Here is a 16,910-nt window from a genome sequence, read left to right on the forward strand (position 1 = left end):
GAGCTCTGACTCTTCCTGCTGCAGACCAGCAGCATTGGCATCACACGAGAGCGGGTCAGAAAAAATCTCTGCCCCAGCTCAGGCCTTCTGATGACAAGGTGCATTTTACAGGTCCTCCGAAGGTTCAAGTTTGAGAAGCCCAACTCTAGGGCCCGGTTCTTTCAACGTTCATTGAGAGTCAGCCTGGTGCTTAAATAAAGGCTTGGGCTCTGTGCAGCCAGGCTTGGCATTCTGATCCTGGGAAATTACTTAATCTCTCTGAGCCTGTTTACTGGGGAAAATAAAATAAAAATGGGGATAATACTAGTTCCTAACTCCTAGGGCTGTTTGCAACATTTAAAGAAAGAGCCCAGCACTAATAGTGAGCACTGAATAGGTGTTAGTTCTCCCTCTCCACCAGCAAAAGTGTGGAGCACCCCTGGGTGCCGCACCCAGTGCTAGTGTGGAGATGAATCCATCTCATTTTTGGTCCTGGAGCCGCCGCCAGGCTTTTCTGAGCCACAGAATGTCAGCAACTCGTTATTTACTGAGATGTCACTAGGAGCAAAAGACAGTCTCTGTCCTCCCTCACTGCCATGAAAATGATACATTCAACCACCCATCCACCCACCCCTCCAAAAAGCAAATGTGGTCCTGGGAATTCAGGAAACCCATGTTCTGAGCCCAGCTCTGCCACTAACTTGAATCTTGAGCAGCTTGGCTGCTACTCTGGACTTCAGTTTCCTCACCTGCAAAGTGAAGAAATTAGATCGGATTATCATTCCGATCTTTGTTCACCTCCCCCAAAGCTTGTTGTCTCACACTTTCAGGTGAACCGTTGCCGTGGAGACTACTTAGCTTATAGGCTAAGGTATGTAACCAGGGCTGGCTTCCTCCGCCCACCCCCCAGCACACCACACCTCTTCCGGCTGGTGCTGGTGGCATCTGCACTCCAGGCAGGTGAGCTCCTCACGCCTCATCTTGACCTGGGTCTAGGTTAGCTTTCAAAAGAAAAGCCCAGGGACAACCAGGCATGCTCGGTTGCTGCTCCTCCTTTCCCTGAGACCTGTCCCTGATGTCACAACTGGTTAACTATGACAACCCATCCTGGGGACAACTGAGTACCTCACAGAGGAGCCTAGTTGCCTCGTTTCTGAAGTGAGACTAGGAAGAGAAGATGAACAACTCCCTGGATTATCTAGCCTACCCTGTAATCGTCTCTAATCACAGGCAGAGCACAAACTTCAGGAAGAAACTGGACTTGGGCAACTATGTATCTCACAAGAATAGAATACAAATAGGTATGTGGACAGTTTGGGTTGGACGCTGCCATTAGGAGTTCAGGAAGGGTCCACCTTAGAGATACTGACAGTAAACCAAACCAGTACATGGCTTTTTGATGATGTGGCCTTATCTGTTGAGATGGGTCAAGAGGACATTAGCATTAGTGACAAAATTTATCTTCCACCAGGGAGTTCATTTGATAGAAATGTTCATTTAAATTCTTAAAAGCCACCCGGCCAGTGTAGCTCACTGGCTGAGCGTCGACCCATACACCAAGAGGTCGACCCATACACCAAGAGGTCACAGATTCCTCAGGACACATGCCCAGGCTGTGGACCCCATCCCCAGTGGGGGGAGCGTGCAGGAGGCAGCCAATAGATGTTCTTTCTCATCAATGTTTCTCTCTCTCTCTAAAATCAATAAAGAAAAAAATATTTAAAAAAAATTTTTTAAATAAGTTCTTTAAAGCCAAAGTAAGCTAGAAAGAGGATAGGACTCTAGCATGCAATAGACAAGTTAGTCCTACTGGGAAGGGGTGGGAGAAAGACTCTTTCATGGAATTCAAAGGACATTTATCTCTGTAGATTACACTTTTTCTAGTCCTTACCATCCTTTTATTTCTGCTCAAAACTCTCCAAAGACATCAGTTTGGGAAACTAAAATTCCTGAACTAGAAAAGGTCAGACTTCAAAATCACAATGTTTATTCATCAGGGTCGTTGTCTAGAATGTGAGGTTTTCTGAGGCTGCTCAGAGGACACCTATGATATAAAATTGCTCTCTTTTATCCTTCTCTAGTGAAACCTGCTGTTGATTCCAAACCTCCAATGGCACATGCACATCACATTTTAAAACTGAGCAAACTACAGGTATTTGTTCTTGCCATTTGTAGATGTACCTTACTGATTTTTATCTGTGTCCTAAACAGGTCCAGTTTCCCAGTCTTCTAGATACCCATGTAACCAAAAGATTTGTTAATTCTCCTCCTCCCCATACACATCAACCCCAGTTTTTTTAGCTCTGCTCCCAGCCTTCACTATGGTCCTCAGTTTGTCCTTTCCCACAATCCCAGAGGAGAGTGATGCTAAACAATGTAGGATGATGTCACCATGGAGGGGTGGGCTTTCTCCCCAGGGTGAACAAAAGAAAATCGACAAAATCAAATATGAAAACAAGCAACTGTGTCAGAAAATCGCGAATGCCCATTGCGGCCCTGCCAAAGTGGATTGCTGGAATGAATACTTTTCCAAGAGGTAGTGTTTTTTTTCTCTTCATGTCATTTCTAGAAAGTAAAAAATGACTTTCCCCTTGTTAAGTTTTAGTGCAGGGTTCCCCTGAGCGGGAGGAGTACTGCAGGGAAGTTATCTTGAGGAATAACCAAAGAGGTGAGGTTAAGGAGAATGAAAACTACCAAAAAATGGGGAACTTCCTTGCATTATACAGCTTTCGTATCATCTTAGAGACTGATTTCAGAGTCCTATTCAGTGTGTGTCACAGAAAGGCACTACATACTCTTGTAAAATGGTGACAACAGCTAGGACTATGACAACATTCCTAAGAATCAGTCCCACAAATATTTCCTGAGCTCCTATGTGCTCAGCACTGGGATACGGAGATCAAATAAGATATATATATTTCCTAACCTCAAGGAACTCAGGTCTAATAGGGGAGACATGTAAATAATAGTGCAATGTGGGCCCTGGCCGGTTTGGCTCAGCAGTTAGAGCGTCAGAGAGACCCAGGTTCGGTTCCCACTAAGGGCGCGTAGCTCGGTTGTGGTTTGTCCCTGGTTGGTCATGCGGGTGGCAACCACTTGACGTGTCCCTTTCACGTCGATGTTTCTCTCTCTCTCTCTCTCTCTCTCTCTCTCTTTATTCCTCTCTCTCCCCTCCACTCTATCTGGACAAAAAATGGAAAAATGTCCTTGGGCGAGGATAAAAATAATAATAATGCAATGTGGTCAGGGCTACAGAAGTATATACAAGGAAAAGGTGTGTGTGTGTGTGTGTGTGTGTGTGTGTGTGTGTGAGAAGATGCCTTTCCTGTATCCTTAAGTATCTGAAACTGACTTGAAAGCTGAGGGAAGTGAGGTGAAACAAAACTTGTCACCAGACATTTGAGATTTATCCATAGGCAAGACCTTCCCTTGTCATAGAAATCATACATTCTTAATTCTTGTTTCACATAATTTCTAAAGGACTCTTACAAAATGCCACTTTTTACAAGCTGCACCTCAGACCAATCAACTAGATCGGCTAGTGAAGGGAGGGGGCGGGGTGAGACCCACTGATCTCAACCTGCCACTGCTCTGCACATTCCCAGAGTGCAGCCTGGTTCAGGAGGCATGCAGCCTGGCCCAGCGGGGCAGCTTGCTCCAGGTGCTTTGGCAGCCTGGGTTTATGACATCATGGCTTCATTGCCCCATTCCCATCCAGGAGGAGGATTTTATTTTTCACCCATATCAGGGTTTTGTGTTTTTCAGCTTAAACAGAGAAGCAAGGAACCGGGACCTAATGAGAATCACCATGGAAAACCAGGGCATTCTGAAGAGGCTTGGTGATCGCAAACCCCATTATGACCGCAGGTTGACCGAGATGGACTGGCAGGCATGTGGGGACTCTGGGATATTCCTGTGTGTGCATAGTTTTTCTGTGTTCAGAGTCGAGTCAGTCTCAGGAGGGACCCATAAATGGCTGAGGGTGAGATCACGAGAAATACAATAATCAGTAAAAGAAAAACCACCCAAAGCAAACCACCTAGGAGCTAAGGACATCTCCCTGGTAGCAAAGACATCATGCATCAGTTTCAGAAAAATATCTGGCAGCATATTCCCTCATCCAATTCATTCAGAATGGCTGAATATCCAAGCGGAGAGGATGGTGGGTGTACAATCCAGGACATGGTTAATATACTTTATTTAGGAATGACCCTTCAAGAAGAAAAAAAAGAAAAAGAAAAGCCACTTGTAGTATTTTTAAAACCTCCACTCCCTGGCTTTACTCTGTAAGCATTTTTTAGCCATCCTTAGAATTTAGAGCCTCAACTTTCTCACCAGTACCCTGGCTTTGACTTAAACCTTTCTGATCTTTTCCTTCAAGAATTCAAGACGCTATATCAGAAATACAACAAGGTATTGTCTCTCCTGAGATCAACAGGTATGTCTTACCCTTGCTACTATTTACTATAGAACATTGGTGACCACATTTGATACCAAAACCCTGAGAACTATATGGAGAGTGAGGGGCCCAGTTAAGAGGTGAATTTGCTCTTCTATAATATCAATTGTTCATCCACTCAGAGAACTCAGAGCTCTGTCTTTGTTTTCTCCCCGATTTAAATAGGAAATAACTGTCTTTTGTCATCAGCTTTGAGGTTTTACATGTCTAAGGGGAAATGATTTGTTCCAAGAAGATATAAACAGGAGGTCTCCTGGCTTTAATGTTGTGCCAAAGTTACATTACAGGTTTCTGTCACTATTCAAAAGTACTGTTGTGTTGGCATTTTGTATTATTGAACATTATTAGTAATATGACTAAGTTTGGTTTTTCCCCCTGGGAAGAGGGATAAATGGACACTCAGGCTTTCCAAAGGGCAGTTCTGTATAATTGATGGTTCTCCATTTCTCTCCCTCTCTTCTCCCTGAATACAAGATCACTCACCATGGAAAAGACACAAGAGAAGGCCCTAGGATTTCTTAGCTGCTTAGAATCTCAAGACAATCCTAAGTGGCTGAATGCTCAATCTTAAGGATGCTACAATAAAGCTTGAAACATAAAATGAGTACGTTATACTTAAGGTACCCAATGGCTTTAAGTCCTATCCAAAATGGAGACAGAATGGAGCAGGTAGAAGGAAAGAGGCAATAAGCATTTTTGCGGGCCTATGAAGTTTTAATGTGATAGAGGGAGAACTTTTTAAAACACCACCACCATTCTGGGGGGAAGAAAAGTTGGGGAACTGTGATCCAGTCACGGTTGAGCTCTATGAAAATGGAAGACAAGAGCACACAATGAAAGTAAGTTTCAGACAACACAGAGAACAAATGCCATTAGTTCCTCTGAATACGCGGAAGTGGAAGAGAATGCTTCGTGGGTGTTTCCACGTACCGTGCTCATTTACAGGGAGCAGCAACAGTGAAAATGTCCAAAAACATCAAACCATATAGCAAGATGACGTTGTGTGGCTTCTGACTGGTCACGCTGGTTTCAAGCCTGACATATCTCGAAAGACAGTAAATCTTAAATATTACCATCATAAATAACCTTTTTTATTTTATTGTTAATCCTCACCAGAGGATATTTTTTCATTGATTTTTTTTTTTTTTATCCTCACCCGAGGACTTGTTTTTTGTTTTTTTTCATTTTTTTGTTCAGATAGAGTGGGAGGGAGAGAGAGAGAGAGAGAGAAACATCGACGTGAAAGGGACACATCAAGTGGCTGCCACCTGCACAACCAAACCAGGGCCGGGGACAAACTGCAACCGAGGTACGTGCCCTTAGCGGGAACCAAACCCGGCTCTCTCTGGACCACAGGCCGATGCTCCAACCGCTAAACCAAACTGGCCAGGGCTTTTTCATTGATTTTTATAGAGTGGAGGGGAGAAAAGGAGGGGGAAAAGAGAGAAACATCGATGTGAGAAAGATACATCAATTGGTTGCTTCCCAAACCTGCCCCAACCAGGGCCAGGATTGGCAACCCAGGGACATGTCCTTGACTGGGAATCAAACCCAAGACTCCTCAGTGCACAAGCTGACACTAACCACTGAGCTACAACAGCCAGGGCTAAACTTTTTAAAAAATAAAAATAAGTTCTTATTAATTTTTTAGAGAGGGAGGACAGGAGACATTCTATCAATGAGTGATAGAAACATCAATCAGTTGCCTCTTGCATGTCCCCTACTGGGGATGGAGCCCTCAACCCAGGCATGTGCCCTAACCTGGAATTGAATCGGGACCTCTCAGCCCATGGGATGATGCTCAATTCACTGAGCCACACCGGCCGGGCTAAACTTTTTTATTTGAAAATAGTTTCACAGGAAGTTGCAGATAAATGTACAGCAGGGGATTTCCTTCTGCATCCTTCACTCAACCTCCCCCAAGGTTAGCATCTTTTTTATTTTTATTATTATTCTCACCCGAGGACATCTTTCCATTTTTTGTTCAGATAGAGTGGGAGGGAGAGAGAGGAAGAGAGAGAGAAACATCAACGTGAAAGGGACACATCAAGTGGATGCCACCCGCATGGCCCTGGACCCAATCAGGGCTGGGGACAAACTGCAACTGAGGTACGTGCCCTTAGAGGGAACTGAACCTGGGTCTCTCTGGACCGCAGGCCGACACTCTAACCACTGAGCCAAACCAGCCAGGGCAGCATCTTGTGTAACTATAGTACAAGACCAAACCAGGATATTGGCATTGGTATAATCCATAGAATGTATACACATTTCACCAGTTATACATGCACTCACTTTGTGTGTATATAGCTCTAGGCAATTGTATTATGTGTGTAGCTTTGTGTAACTACCACCACATTCAAGATAGTTCATTGTACCATTATCAAAAGACTCTATTGTAGCACCCTTTTTAGCCACAGCCATCCTCTTGCTCCCATCCCTAACCCCTGCCAATTACTAATCTGTTTTCCATCTCTGTCATTCTGTTATTTCATTAGTGTTGTTACATCAATGGTATCATGCAGTATGTATACATTCTTTTGAGATTGGCTTTTTCCACTTCGTGTAATTTCTCTTGAGGTTCATCCAAGTTGTGTGTATCAATAGTTCATTCCTTTTTATTGCTGACTAATATTCCATGGTATGGATGTACCATAGTTTACTTAACCATTCACCCATTGAAGGACATTGGGCAGTTTTTAGTTTTTTTTATTATTATGAATAAAGCTGCTGTGAACAAAATGTTTCTGCTGGGTTGTATGTTAATTCCATTAAAAAAGGGACTGCAGCCCAGCTGGTGTGGCTTAGTGGTTGAGTGTAGACCTATGCACTAGGAGGTCACTGGTTCAATTCCTGGTCAGAGCACATGCCCAGGTTGTGAGCCCAATCCCCTGTGGAGAGCATGCAGGAGGCGGCCGATAGATGTTCTCTCTCATCGATGTTTCTATTTCTCCCTCTCCTTTCCTCTTTCTCTAAAATCAATAAAGAAAAAAAATTTTTTTAAAAGAACTGCAAAACGCCCTGGCTGGTTTGGCTCAGCGGTTGGAACGTTGGCCTGTGGACCAGAGAGTCCCGGGTTCAGTTCCTGCTAGGGGCACATACCAAAAAAAAAGGTAAAAGAACTGCAAAACTATTTCCAGAGTAGCTATACCATTTTACATTCCCCCAAGCAATGAATGAGTGATCCAGTTTTTCCACATCCTCACCAGCATTTGATATTACCATTTTAATTTTAGTCATTCTAATGTGTGTAGTGACATCTCATGTGGCTTTAACTTGCATTTCTCTAATTAATGAAGTTGATCATCTTTCATATACTCATTTATCATCTGTCTTTCCTCCTTGTTGAAATGTCTGTGCGTGACTTTTGCCGATTTTCTAATTGGATTGTTCTTTTTTGAAATGTTGAGTTTTGAAAGTTCTTTATATATTCTACATACAGACCCTTTTTTGGATATATGATTTGCAAAATATTTTCTCCCAGTCTGTAATTTGTCTTTTTCTCGTCCTAATGGAGTCTTTCACAGAGCAAAGAATTTTAATTTTGATGACATCCAGTTTATCAATGATGAAAGTATTCTGTATCTTTACTGTATCAATGTTGATATCCTGGTTGTGCTTTGTGCTATCATTTTCGAATGTGGGAAAACGATATTACTTCTTTTTTTTTGTTTTTGTTTTTTTGTGTTTTTTTGTTTGTTTTTTCTTTCGATCTTTATTGTTGGATGTAAAATGTATTACAGATGTTCCACATTTTCCCCCCATTGACCCCTCCTCCCCACTCCTGCCCCCCTCCCACCTTTTCCCACACTATTGTCTGTGTCCATTGGTTATGCATATAAGTTCTTTGGTTTATTTCTTCCCACCCCTCCAACCCCTTTCCCTTTGAGGTTTGTCAGTCTAGCAATGAATTTGTGCTTCTTAATCCCTTCACCTTTTTCACCCATTCCCCCAACCCCCCTCCCAACTGGCAACCAACAAAATGTTCTCTGTATCTATGAGAATGTTTCTGTTCCACCTGTTCATTTTGTTTATAGATTCCATTGTTGATAGATATGTATTCATTGCCATTTTGTTTGTTCATACATTTTATCTTTTTCTTCAAAAAGACCCTTCATCATTTCATATAATAATGATTTGGTAGTGATGAACTCCTTTAACATTTTCTTGTCTGGGAAAGTTTTTATATGTCCATCGATTCTAAATGACAGCTTTGCAAGATAAAGTAATCTTGGTTGTAGGTTCTTGCTTTTCATCACTCTGAATATTTCTTGCCACTCCCTTCTGGCCTGCAAAGTTTCTTTTGAGAAATCAGCTGACAGCCTAATGGGAACTCCCTTGTAGGTAACTAGCTGCCTTTCTCTTGCTGCTTTTAAGATTTTCTCTTTGTCTTGAACCTTTTGCATTTTGATGATGATGTGTCTTGGTGTGGGCCTTTTGGGGTTCATCTTGTTTGGGACTCTCTGTGCTTCCTGGACTTGTATGTCTGTTTCCTTCACCAAGTTAGGAAAGTTTTCTGCCATTGTTGTTTCAAACAAGTTTTCGATTTCTTGTTCTCTCTCTTCTTCTGGCACCCCCAAGATGCGAATGTTGGCACACTTGAAGTTGTCCCAGAGGCTCCTTATGCTATCCTCCTTTTTTTGGATTCTTTTTTTTTTTTGCTGTTCTGATTGGGCATTTTTTTGCTTCCTTATATTCCAAATCGATGGTTTGCTCCTTGGATTTACATACTCTATTATCGAAGCTGTGTAAATTATTCTTTATTTCAGTTAATGCCTCCTTCAATTCTAACTGTGTTTCCATGATTTCTAACTGGTCCTTTTTTATGCTCTTGAGGCCCTCCCTAAGTTCACTGAGGTTCTCACTAAGTTCATTGAGCATCCTTATAAGCAGTATTTTGAACTCAGTATCTGTTAGGTTGCTTATCTCCATTTCGCTTAGTTCTTTTATTGGGATTTTGTTCTGTTCTTTCATTTGGGACCTGTTTCTCTGTCTCCTCATTTTGGCTGCCTCCCTGTGTTTGTTTCAGTGTATTACTTAATGAGAGGTATGGGGCTAGCTGAGACCAGATGCTGCTCGTTTGAAAGAATTTAGGAAAAACCTGAAGCAGGATCCAAGACCGGCCAATCCTATGGTTAAGCAAGTGGCAACAGCTTGGGTGGGCTTGAAAGTTGGGTGGGGCGGGGCGGGGCCTCAGGGAGTCAGCAGGGCGGGGCTACCAGTGTGAGCCAGGTTGCTGGAGTCCCAGATGTGGAGACTGTCTGCCACCCCGGGAAGGGCTCACCAAAGGAACAAAGGCCTCTGACGGCACGTTTGTCCTCGAGAAAGCCCCCTCTCCAGCCCTCGCTCCAGTGCCAAACAGCTCAGTTCTTTCCTGTTTGTCTCTGGCGCCCCTGGAGCTGCCTCCCCTCCGAGTTTAGAGGGAGTTAGTCCGATAAGTCCGTGCGCGGGCCCTTTAAGGAGTTGCCTGGGGCTCCAGCCGCCTCAGCCTCCCAGAGCCTCAGTTCCCGCTGGTTTTTCCAGCCAGAAGTTATGGGGACTTCTCTTCCTGGCACTGGAACCCTGAGCGGGGCACCTGGTGTGGGACAGGGACCCCTCAGTCCTCAGGAAGGACCTTCCCAGCCGCGGGAGCCCCTGATTTTTATCCGCCACACTTGGGTGTGGGACCAGCCCGTCGCGCCCGCCACCCCTGGCGCCGCCACCCCTCCTACCAGTCTGGATGTGGCTGCTGATTTAATTCCGTAGCTGTAGGACTTCCATTCAGCTTGATTTCAGGCTGTTTTGAATGATGGTTGTTCTGTAGTTTAGTTGTAACTTTGATGTGGTTGTGGGAGGACGCGATACCGCGTTTACCTACCCGCCATCTTGACCGGAAGTCTCCGATATTACTTCTTACACACGGGATCTCTATATTACTTCTTAGACACATGTAAATCTACAATGATCTATATATAAAACGTTTTAAAAAAATCATTTTTAATTCATTATTGAACTGTTCAGTAATCTCTGAGGAAACCCCATCCTGCTAGACATCCAGGTGAGAAAGCTGGCTGTCATCCTTTACTTCCCTCGCTCCTTCATCCTTCCCTTCCCTGCATATGTTCGAGCTACCTGTCCTGCTTCTCAGTCTCTGTGTGTGTTATTGCCCATATTTCAGGAACTTGTGATTTACAACTGATATTATTAATGCAAAAATATGTTCCTATCACTTTCTAACACCTTCTGTCACTTGCTATTCCTTCCAGAATGAGCCGTATTTTAAAATATGGCATACAAAGTAGGTAAATATGCCCCCCCATGATTCTGTCCCTCCTGTCTTTGCAGCCCCATCAATATAAATTCTTAGTTTCAAGCAACAGAAACTGACTATGTCTGATTCAAGTAGTGAAATAACTTGTTAAAAGAATATGAATTGTGCCCTGGCTGGTTTGGCTCAGCGGTTAGAGCATCGGCCTGCGGTCCAGAGAGGCCCGTGTTTGGTTCCCACTAAGGGCACGTACCTCGGTTGCAGTTTGTCCCCGGCCCTGGTTGGGTTGTGCAGGTGGCAGCCACTCGATGTGTCCCTTTCACGTCGATGTTTCTCTCTCTCTCCCCCTCCCTCCCACTCTATCTGAACAAAAAATGGGAAAATGTCCTCGGGTGAGAATAATAATAATAATAATAATAATAAAACAGATGCTAACATTGGGGGAGGTTGAGTGAAGGGTGCAGAAGGAAACCCCCCTGCTGTACATTTATCTGTAATTTCCTGTGAAACTATTTTCAAATAAAAAAGTTTAGCCCGGCTGGTGTGGCTCAGTGGATTGAGCATTGTCCCATGGGCTGAGAGGTCCCGATTCAATTCCGGGTTAGGGCACATGCCTGGGTTGAGGGCTCCATCCCCAGTAGGGGACACCTATACGTTATTTATACAAGACAGTTCATTCTCTAGGAAGTTTTTATGAACTGTCGGGTTATATGTGATATACTTTCAAATGTTTGGAGATTTTCCTGTTGTCTTTCTGTTATTGATTTCTAGTTTGATTCCATTATGGTCAGAGAGTATATGCTATCATTTCAATTATTTTAAATGTGTTAATAGAAGCTATGTTGGTGAATATTTCATGGGCATTTGAAAGGAATGTTTACTGTGCTATTGTTAGGGTGGGGGTGTTCTATAAATATCAGTTAGATCTTGGTGGTTGATGTTCATTTATTCTATATCCTGGTTGACTTACTGTTCTACTTTTATCAATTGCTGAGAGTAGAATGTTGAAAGCTCCGATTCTTATCATGGAATTCTCTATTTTTCTCCTTTTAGCTCTATCAGTTTTTGTTTGTTTTTGTTTTTGTTTTTAATCCTCACCCAAGGATATTTTTCCATTTATCTTCGGATAGAGTGGAAGGGTGGAGGGAGAGAAAGAGAGATATCGATGTGAGAGAGACACATCAATTGGCTGCCTCCCTCACAACCCCGACCAGGGCCAGGGACTGAACCACAACCAACGTACATGCCTTTGACTGTAATTGAACCTGCGACTCTTCGATCTGCTGGCTGATGCTCTAACCACTGAGAAAACTGGCCAGGGCTTTTTATTTTTATTTTTGTTTATTCCTCACTCAAGGATATTTTTCCATTTATCATCAGATAGAGTGGAAGGGAGGGAAAGAGAGAGAGACAGAGGGAAACATCGACATGATAGAGCTACATCAACTGGTTGCCTCCCCCACGACCCAACCAGGGCCAGGGACAAACCGCAACCCAGATATGTGCCCTTGACCGGAATCAAACCCACGACTCATTGGTCCGCGGGCTGATGCTTTAACCACTGAGCCAAACTGACCAGGGTGGCCAGGGCTTTTTTAAAAGCTCCACTTCGGTGCATACAATCTTAGGATTGGTATAGCTTCTTGGTGGAGTGGTTTTTTTCCCCCATTATATAATGTCCCTCTTTGTCTCCAGTAATTTTCTTTCTCTGACATCTCTTTATCTGATAGTAATAATGTAGCCATTACTGCTTTTTAAAAATTGTTTGCATAATATATGTTTCTATCTTTACTTTCCACCTGTCTATGAACACTCATAGATAGCATATGGCTGGGGTTGTTTTCTTATCCATGTTGCCAATCTGTCTTTCAGGTTCCTTTATCCTTCTCACTTTTTTTTTTTTTTTTTTTTTTTTTTTTATCCTCACCCGAGGACACTTTTTCCTTTTTTTTTTGTACAGATAGAGTGGGAGGGAGAGAGAGAGAGAAACATCGATGTGAAGGGACACATCGAGTGGCCGCCACCCGCACGACCAACCAGGGCCGGGGACAAACTGCAACCAAGGTACGTGCCCTTAGCGGGAACCGAACCCGGGTCTCTCCGGACCGCAGGTCGACACTCCAACCGCTGAGCCAAACCGGCCAGGGCTATCCTTCTCACTTTTAAAATATAGTTATCTTACGTATTTCCTCTACATACATTGAACACCACATCAGGTGGTATTGTGACTTTTGATTCAACCAGAAAACATGGGTAAAGAAACTCAAGAAGTGAAGAAGAATCTATTTGTTTACTTCTGTTTTTACCTACTTTGTTAGTTTTTCTTTCGGAAGGTCCTGGCCTTCTCTGTTTTCTTTTAGTTCGGAGAGCTTCCATTAGCCATTTTTAAGTATAGGTCTCAATAAATTCTGTTAGTTCCCTTTCGTCTGAGAATGTCTTTATTTCCCCTTCATTCTTGAAGGATGGTCTCAACACATACATGATTCAAGGTTGCCATTTCTTTGCTCTCAGCAAAGGTGGCACCTTTCCTGGCCTTCATAGTTTCCTTTCTAGACAATACTAAAGTAGAACTTGAATTGGTACTCCTTCTTGGTTGTTTCTCCCAGTTTTTAAATCTTTAAGATTTTTCTTAGTCTTTAATCTTCAGAAGATTAGTATGGTGTATCTTGGTATGGATTTAGGGTGGGGGAGCTTATCCTATTTGGAGTTTATCAGCTTCTTAAATCTGTAGGTTTATATCTTTCACCAAATTTGGGGTTTTTTCAAGCCATTATTATTTTTAATACATTTCCATCCCATATTTTCTCCTCTGCTTCTGGGACTCTGATATACAAGTATTAGCTCTTTTGACATTGTCCCACTGGTCCCTGAGACTCTTTTCCAGTCTGTAGTTCAGGCTGAGTACATCTTATTGATCTGTCCTCAAGTCCCCGATCGTCTGGCATTTCCACTCTACTATTGAGTTCATCCAAGTTTTTTATTTTACAATAATTTTCCACTTCTATACTTTTCATTTGGGTATTTTTCATAAATTCTATTTTCTTGCTAAGATTTTTTTTTTCATTTTCATTTTTAAAGTATTTGTAATTGATTGTTAAAGCACTAAAGCACTTTTTTTTTTATCCTCACCCAAGGACATTTTTCCATTTTTTGTTCAGACAGAGTGGGAGGGAGAGAAAGAAAAACATCGATGTGAAAGGGACACATTGAGTGGTTGCCACCCACACAACCCAACCAGGGCCAAGGACAAACTGCAACCGAAATATGTGCCCTTAGCGGGAACTGAACCCGGGTCTCTCTGGACCACAGGCCGACGCTCTAACTGCTGAGCCAAAACAGCCAGGGCAAGCACTTTTATTATAACTTCTTTTAAATCCTTGTCAAATAAATTCTAACATCTGAGTTATATATTGGTATTAGTTGATTGCCTTTTTCTTATATAGATTGGAGTTTTCCAGGTTTGGGGAATAATGAGAGTGATCTTCTATTGTATCCTGGGCATTTGGGTTTATTATACTGGGCCTCTCTTAATCCTATCTATAGCTATTATCTTAGCAGGTAAGAATCCAGTGTAGGTGTATTGCAAAGATTCCTGCTGTTTTGGGGGGTTTTAGTACCAATAACAGTTGAGTTTTCTGAGCCTTCGCAATACTATTCTGATCTGCTGTTTTGGGGGTGTTCCTGGGTTCCTGTCCAATCCACGCTAATGTCTGCTGTGGGCTAACGGTGCTTCCCTGGGCTGCATGGTGTCGCTGGGCCATCTTCTGCAGGCGGGCAAGCACCTGGGTTTCCTTATGCCACTATGAGGAGGGCAGGGAGACACAGGGCTTCACTGCTGCTGCTAATGAATTGGGCCACCTGGTGCCCTGGGGTGGAGGTGGGGTTGGGGGTACCCCGCTGGGTCTCTATTGGGTTTCACCTTCCCTGTACTTTAGAAGAGAAAGCAGGCTTTTCTTTCTCTCCTGTCTCAGGCCTGTTGGTGGTTCTGGGCTGCAGGCCTGTCCAGAGTCCAGTCTGGGGTACATGGGAGATGAAAAGGAAACCCAGGAAACTCACCACACTATTGTTCCTCAAGGCCTGAGGTCCCTAGTCAGCCCACCATCTTCTTTCCAGCTTGCAGCGTCCTTTGAGCATAGTCTTTGAAATAAATTTCCAAAGTATTTAGTTACATTTAGAGGGGAGGAGACGGGAAAAGTGATCCTACACCTTGTTCGGAAACCAGAAGCCTGACTTTTAAAGGAAGCAATCAATGGTTTGAAACTGTATTCAAAGGGCAGGACAAAGTAGAGTAAGAAATTAATCTGTATTAACTCCACCAGATAGAAAATGCTTGTTGGGCCCTGGACGGTTTGGCTCAGTGGTTGGAGCGTTGGCCTGCGGACCAGAGTCCCGGGTTCGGTTCCCGCTAGGGGCACGTACCAAAAAATAAACAAACAACAAGAAAATGCTTGTTGGTTCTGAACTGTACAATTTAAGAATGGGCTTTGTGCATATGCTGGTCTGTAGTTATTAAATAAATTGACAAGTGCTATCATTTTTTTGGATGCACGATCCTGTTTGGTGGCATAAATGATATGACACTGATAAATGGGTACAACATGTTGATGGGCCACATGTCTTAAAACTTGTATGTATTTGAAAATACAGTGGTACAAGCATGATCGGCTAATGTTTAACATAGTTGAGCACTGCCTGTGATGGACGTATGGTTATAACGTTCTTGAACCCATCTTCTACAAGGAGTGGAGTGGGTGGCAGGGAAGGCTACACAAATCCCTGGATCAAGGATGGCAAACAGGACTGACTCACTGGCTAGTGCTGCTCAGTTCACACTGGATACTGTGTCCTGAAAGATCAGAAAGCAGTGCCTAGATCAGCAGGAGAGTTCTGTGATCAATTAGTAATGCCTGCCCTGAGTGAAGACTGGAAGACTGCAGTGTAAATGCCCACCCATTGAACATGCCTGACCTAGAATAGTCCTCAAGAGTTCACATGATCTCTGGTGGTAGACCCAGGCAGAGAACTTATCTGAGTTTGAAAGTCCAAGGCAGGGGGGAAAAGGTACATCTCGAGGAGTATGTAAGAAAGAGATTTCTTGGTGTGGAGGCCCAGACTGATGGACTTTTGTAAAACTTTTGCCCAGGAGCTCAGAATATATAAACAGCTGGAATGGTAGTTGGAATTGCATTTACACACATTCGACCAATATAATATATTTGTAAGCAGATACATTTTTTTTCAACAACACTTTTCTGCTTTTTACAAACAACAGAAACACTTTAAAAATGGACCTCTGCTTCCTGGGCCCTTTTCATTCCGCTCCCACAGGTTTAGTAGCAAACAGCTGTAGACACAGCTTGTCCTAAGGATGGAGGAAAAGCTACTTTGACAGGAAATAGAGCAGGCACCACATTTCAGTGCTTTGTTTCACAATGTACATAAAGAGAATTATGACCATTTCATCTGACAATTATGTCAAAGTATTAAGAAGCAGAAAATGTCTGTTGATTAGCATGAAATACAAAGAAAAAAAAGGTCATCTAGTGCTCAACCACTGTGTTCCTACGCTGGAGGAAAAACCACCCAGATGGGCCTGGCCGGTGTGGCTCGGTGGATTGAGCATCGTCCCATGGACTGAGAGGTCCCAGTTTGATTCCTGGTCAGGGCACATGCCCGGATGGCAGGCTCAACCCCCAGTAGGGGGCATGTAGGGGGCAGCCAATCGATGTTTCTCTCTCACATCAATGTTTCTCTCTCTCTCTTAAAAATCAATAAAAATATACGAAGAAAAAAAAACACCCAGATAGGACTTGCTAAGAGATGGTCAGGATCTCCACCAAGGTGCCTCCCTAGGCAGTTTTTCAAGAGTAAGTTCAAGAGTGTCTTCTGCCTGAGAGCGGACTTTTGATCACGGCTCTCCTGTGAAATACACACAACTTGCATATGCCGTTCTCCCTGCAAGGGGCAGCGGCCCCTCCCGCCCTGGTTCGATGTGAGACAGCTCAAGACTAATTTCACCTGCTAAGAGGCCAGTACTCTGCAAGTGCAAAGAAGTCCTCATCCCTTTGCTAGAAAGGTCAAAAGACGTGATCCTGTTAGGTGAACCTACCAGGTTAGTGAGCTAGAAAGTTGCAAATGTATCCTTGTGTAACGGCAAAATGAAAATGTCTACATGGGCAGCGAATCTTTTCCCTGGTGCTTCACCCTTAACCTGGCCGCCTTTTCTTC

The 16,910-nt window shown here is 43.4% G+C and overlaps 1 protein-coding gene across 2 annotated transcripts; it reads left to right on the forward strand.

Moving 5' to 3' along the window:
* The first annotated feature begins 1,129 nt into the window (after positions 1–1,129).
* Positions 1,130–5,034, forward strand: CFAP97D1 (CFAP97 domain containing 1). Of its 2 annotated transcripts, XM_036269923.1 has the most exons (6): positions 1,130–1,280; positions 2,061–2,131; positions 2,397–2,515; positions 3,745–3,868; positions 4,361–4,417; positions 4,913–5,034. In XM_036269923.1, exons 1-5 carry the CDS (start codon positions 1,157–1,159, stop codon positions 4,406–4,408), a joined length of 486 nt encoding a protein of 161 aa, XP_036125816.1. In that variant the 5' UTR covers positions 1,130–1,156; the 3' UTR covers positions 4,409–4,417; positions 4,913–5,034. The 2 variants fall into 2 exon arrangements, with proteins under 2 accessions (XP_036125816.1, XP_036125817.1); XM_036269924.1 differs by lacking the exon at positions 3,745–3,868 and having other exon boundaries at positions 1,157–1,280; positions 4,913–5,009.
* The last annotated feature ends 11,876 nt before the right edge of the window (positions 5,035–16,910 follow it).

Source organism: Molossus molossus, unplaced genomic scaffold, assembly GCF_014108415.1.
Source record: "Molossus molossus isolate mMolMol1 unplaced genomic scaffold, mMolMol1.p scaffold_m16_p_19, whole genome shotgun sequence".
In the NCBI taxonomy this organism is placed as follows: domain Eukaryota; kingdom Metazoa; phylum Chordata; class Mammalia; order Chiroptera; family Molossidae; genus Molossus; species Molossus molossus.

Bases quoted from the DNA above. Each gene is read 5' to 3' on its own strand.
- CFAP97D1 (XM_036269923.1), top strand. From the start codon at position 1,157: ATGAACAACTCCCTGGATTATCTAGCCTACCCTGTAATCGTCTCTAAT. The intron at 1,281-2,060 runs GTATGTGGACAG...ATCCTTCTCTAG, and splicing joins CAAGAATAGAATACAAATAG to TGAAACCTGCTGTTGATTCC. The intron at 2,516-3,744 runs GTAGTGTTTTTT...TGTGTTTTTCAG, and splicing joins AATGAATACTTTTCCAAGAG to CTTAAACAGAGAAGCAAGGA.